This window comes from Habropoda laboriosa, unplaced genomic scaffold, assembly GCF_001263275.1.
Source record: "Habropoda laboriosa isolate 0110345459 unplaced genomic scaffold, ASM126327v1 scaffold23, whole genome shotgun sequence".
Lineage (NCBI taxonomy): Eukaryota > Metazoa > Arthropoda > Insecta > Hymenoptera > Apidae > Habropoda > Habropoda laboriosa.
Window position 1 is genome coordinate 1786334 of NW_017100140.1, and position 3664 is coordinate 1789997.

Here is a 3664-nt window from a genome sequence, read left to right on the forward strand (position 1 = left end):
TCCTTTAAATGTAAATTGCCATGCAAGTGATGGCAGAAGATCTACCCCTTTGCATTTAGCTGCTGGATACAACAGATCTAGAGTTGTGCAAATTTTATTGCAAAATGGTGCAGATGTACATGCAAAAGATAAAGGGTACATGTTTTTAATTGTAATTTAATCTGTTTTGCTATTATCAGTATAAAAATATAAAATAATCCATTTACAATTACAATGTTACAGAGGTCTTGTTCCACTTCACAATGCTTGCTCATATGGTCACTTTGAGGTAACTGAAGCACTTCTAAAACACGGTGCAGCAGTTAATGCCAGCGATTTGTGGGCGTTTACTCCACTACATGAAGCTGCTAGCAAATCTAGAGCCGAGGTGTGCTCGTTACTTTTAAGCGAGGGTGCCGATCCAACTCAATTAAACTGCCACAGTAAAAGCGCCATTGATGTAGCTCCAACATTTGAATTACAACAAAGATTGGCATGTATGTTTCCTACTGCGCTAGTACTTTTATAACAAAAGCACACAGAACAAGATTTTGTTAGATACACTTTAATTGTAGACGAATACAAGGGACACTGCCTCTTGGATGCCTGCAGGCAGGCAGATCTTACTAAGTTAAAAAAGTACCTATCCCAAGAAGTTGTAAACTTTAAACACCCATACACTGGGGATACACCACTGCACTGTGCCGTTGCATCTCCTTATCCCAAGAGAAAACAAGTAATAGAATCATTGATTAGGAAAAATGCTGCCTTAAATGAGAAAAATAAAGACTTTTTAACATCTCTTCACGTTGCCACTGATCATTCTCACTATGATGCAATGGATGTGCTACTTAGACATAATGCAAAAGTCAATGCTTTAGATGGATTAGGGCAAACTGCACTACACAGGTACTGTGAATTGTCTAGAACATTAAAAAAAATTTTTTTTTTATTTTATGAAAGAACTTTTGATTTCCTTACTCAAGATATTGTTGCCTAAACAGGTGTGTTAGAGAAGACAATGTGCAAGCTTGCAGAATATTGTTATCATACAGTATTGATCCATCTATAGTATCACTTCAGGGCTATACTGCAGCCCAAGTAGCTGCAGAAAATGTCCTTAAAATATTACAAGGTTCGAAACTAATTTACTTCACATACAAACTTACCTTTTCAACCGAAGAATGTTTCTGTTCTCATTTTCGTTTTACAGATCCACCGAGCGGGACGGACGATGCGGAAGCACAACTGTTGGAAGCGAGCAAATCTGGTGACCTAGCGGCAGTTGAGAGAATATTACGAACAAATCCACTTGCTGTTAATTGTCGCGACCGAATATTTATTGGCACATGGAGCAGATGTACACGCCAAAGATAAAGGGTTAGTTTCTTATACAATTTACAACTTATAATTAAAATTTAAATACATCAGTTAAAGAAAATATTTAATTTTCTATGTTTAGTGGACTTGTTCCCTTACACAATGCCTGCTCTTATGGTCATTACGAAGTAACGGAATTGTTAGTAAAACATGGTGCATCGGTAAACGTCGCGGATTTATGGAAATTTACACCACTTCACGAAGCTGCAGCTAAAGGAAAATACGATATTGTTCGTTTATTACTAAGACACGGTGCGGATGCTACTAAAAAGAATAGAGATGGAGCAACACCTTTGGATCTAGTAAGAGACGGCGATCAAGACGTGGCTGATTTATTACGAGGGAACAGTGCACTTTTAGACGCAGCTAAGAAAGGAAATTTAGCGAGAGTACAGCGGCTCGTTACACAAGACAATATTAATTGTAGGGATGCACAAGGCCGTAATAGTACTCCATTACACTTAGCTGGTAAGTGATATTAGTTTTTGTTTTTTTTCCTCCTCCTCACCCTTCCTTTAATATTGTTTTCGCATAATTTGATCTGCTGATATTTTAATACAGCGGGATACAATAATTTGGAAGTAGCGGAATTTTTGCTTGAGCGTGGGGCAGATGTGAATGCTCAAGATAAAGGAGGATTGATACCTTTGCACAATGCTTCGAGTTATGGTCATTTAGATATCGCTGCATTACTCATTAAATATAATACCGTAGTAAACGCTACTGACAAATGGGGCTTTACACCACTTCATGAGGCAGCACAGAAGGGAAGGACGCAGCTGTGTGCCCTTTTACTGGCACATGGCGCGGATCCTTTCTCGAAAAATCAAGAAGGACAAACTCCTCTGGATCTAGCTAGCGCTGACGATGTGAGATGCTTATTGCAAGATGCTATGGCTTCACAGCAAATAGTACCATCAATACCATCTGGTAACACTGGCGTTGGAGTTGCCATTAACTTAAGTAGTAATGGTAATAATACTATTAACAGTAGGCCACCCAGCATCGTTGCGGGTAAATGTATTTCAATTATGATACACATATGATTTTCGATGTATTTATATGGTTGTACATTTATTCATCGTCGAAATTTGTTCAGTTCCAGTTACACCACCGCCTCCGCTCACTCAAGAAACTGTTATCATGCCTTCTGGAACAGCTATGACTTTGTGTGTACCACTTGCAAGACCGTCTTCTTGTTTGAGCCCAATGCCACCATCCGAGACCTGCTCCGAAAGGGATTCCAAAGATTCTAAAGACAACTCAAATATCACAACCGTGGCTGGTTTTCTTCAGAGCCTTGGTTTAGAACATTTATTAGAATTGTTCGAACGTGAACAGATCACGTTAGACATATTAGCGGAGATGGGTCACGAGGACCTAAAGCAAGTTGGAGTGTCCGCTTATGGTTATAGACACAAGTTAATCAAAGGCATGGAGAAGCTTCTAAATACGACTGCTGGCACGCCTTGGCAACCGACCATTACACCTGGAACGCTATTAGTGGATCTGTTAGCAGAGGACAAGGAATTTCTAGCTGTCGAAGAAGAAATGCAAAGTACCATTAGACAGCATAGAGATAATGGCCATTCTGGTGGTATATTTTCTCGATATAATATAGTTAGGGTATGTTCACTGCATATTATCATAAGAGACTAATGTAACAAGTTTTTAATCTTATTGCAACTTTCCTACAGATACAAAAAGTGCAAAACCGAAAATTGTGGGAACGTTATGCGCATAGAAGACAGGAAGTTGCAGAGGAAGTTGGTGCGGCAGCTCCATCCTCTCCTAGCACTGGTTCCCGGACCACTCCTGGATCAAGTCTGCCGCAGGCGAATGAGAGGATGTTGTTTCACGGTAGTCCGTTTATTAACGCCATCGTTCAAAAGGGATTCGACGAACGACATGCGTACATCGGTGGTATGTTCGGCGCTGGAATTTATTTTGCCGAGCACAGTAGCAAAAGTAATCAATACGTATATGGAATATGTGGAGGCACTGGATGCCCAGCACATAAGGATCGAAGTTGTTATATCTGCCATAGGTAAGCATAGAAGTACCAAACCTAATTTATATTTTATTTACACATTCGATATATTTATATCATATGTTATAGACATTTGTTACTCTGTCGTGTCACACTGGGAAAGTCATTTTTGCAATTCTCCGCGATGAAGATGGCTCACGCACCACCAGGACACCATAGTGTAATGGGCAGACCGTCTCAAGGTGGTTTAGCCTTCCCCGAATATGTTGTTTATAGAGGCGAACAAGCATATCCGGAATATCTTATCACGTACCA

General features: G+C 39.9%; 1 protein-coding gene across 1 annotated transcript in view; it reads left to right on the top strand.

The window, feature by feature from the left end:
- Nucleotides 1–3664, top strand: part of LOC108580112 (tankyrase) — an 11882-nt gene that overhangs the window by 1113 nt on the left and 7105 nt on the right. Inside the window, 11 exon segments of the mRNA XM_017943781.1 lie at nucleotides 4–135; nucleotides 223–476; nucleotides 555–888; nucleotides 984–1114; nucleotides 1193–1311; nucleotides 1313–1359; nucleotides 1442–1827; nucleotides 1921–2373; nucleotides 2459–2985; nucleotides 3057–3406; nucleotides 3479–3663. Of these exon segments, the coding sequence (XP_017799270.1) occupies nucleotides 4–135; nucleotides 223–476; nucleotides 555–888; nucleotides 984–1114; nucleotides 1193–1311; nucleotides 1313–1359; nucleotides 1442–1827; nucleotides 1921–2373; nucleotides 2459–2985; nucleotides 3057–3406; nucleotides 3479–3663 (2918 nt within the window).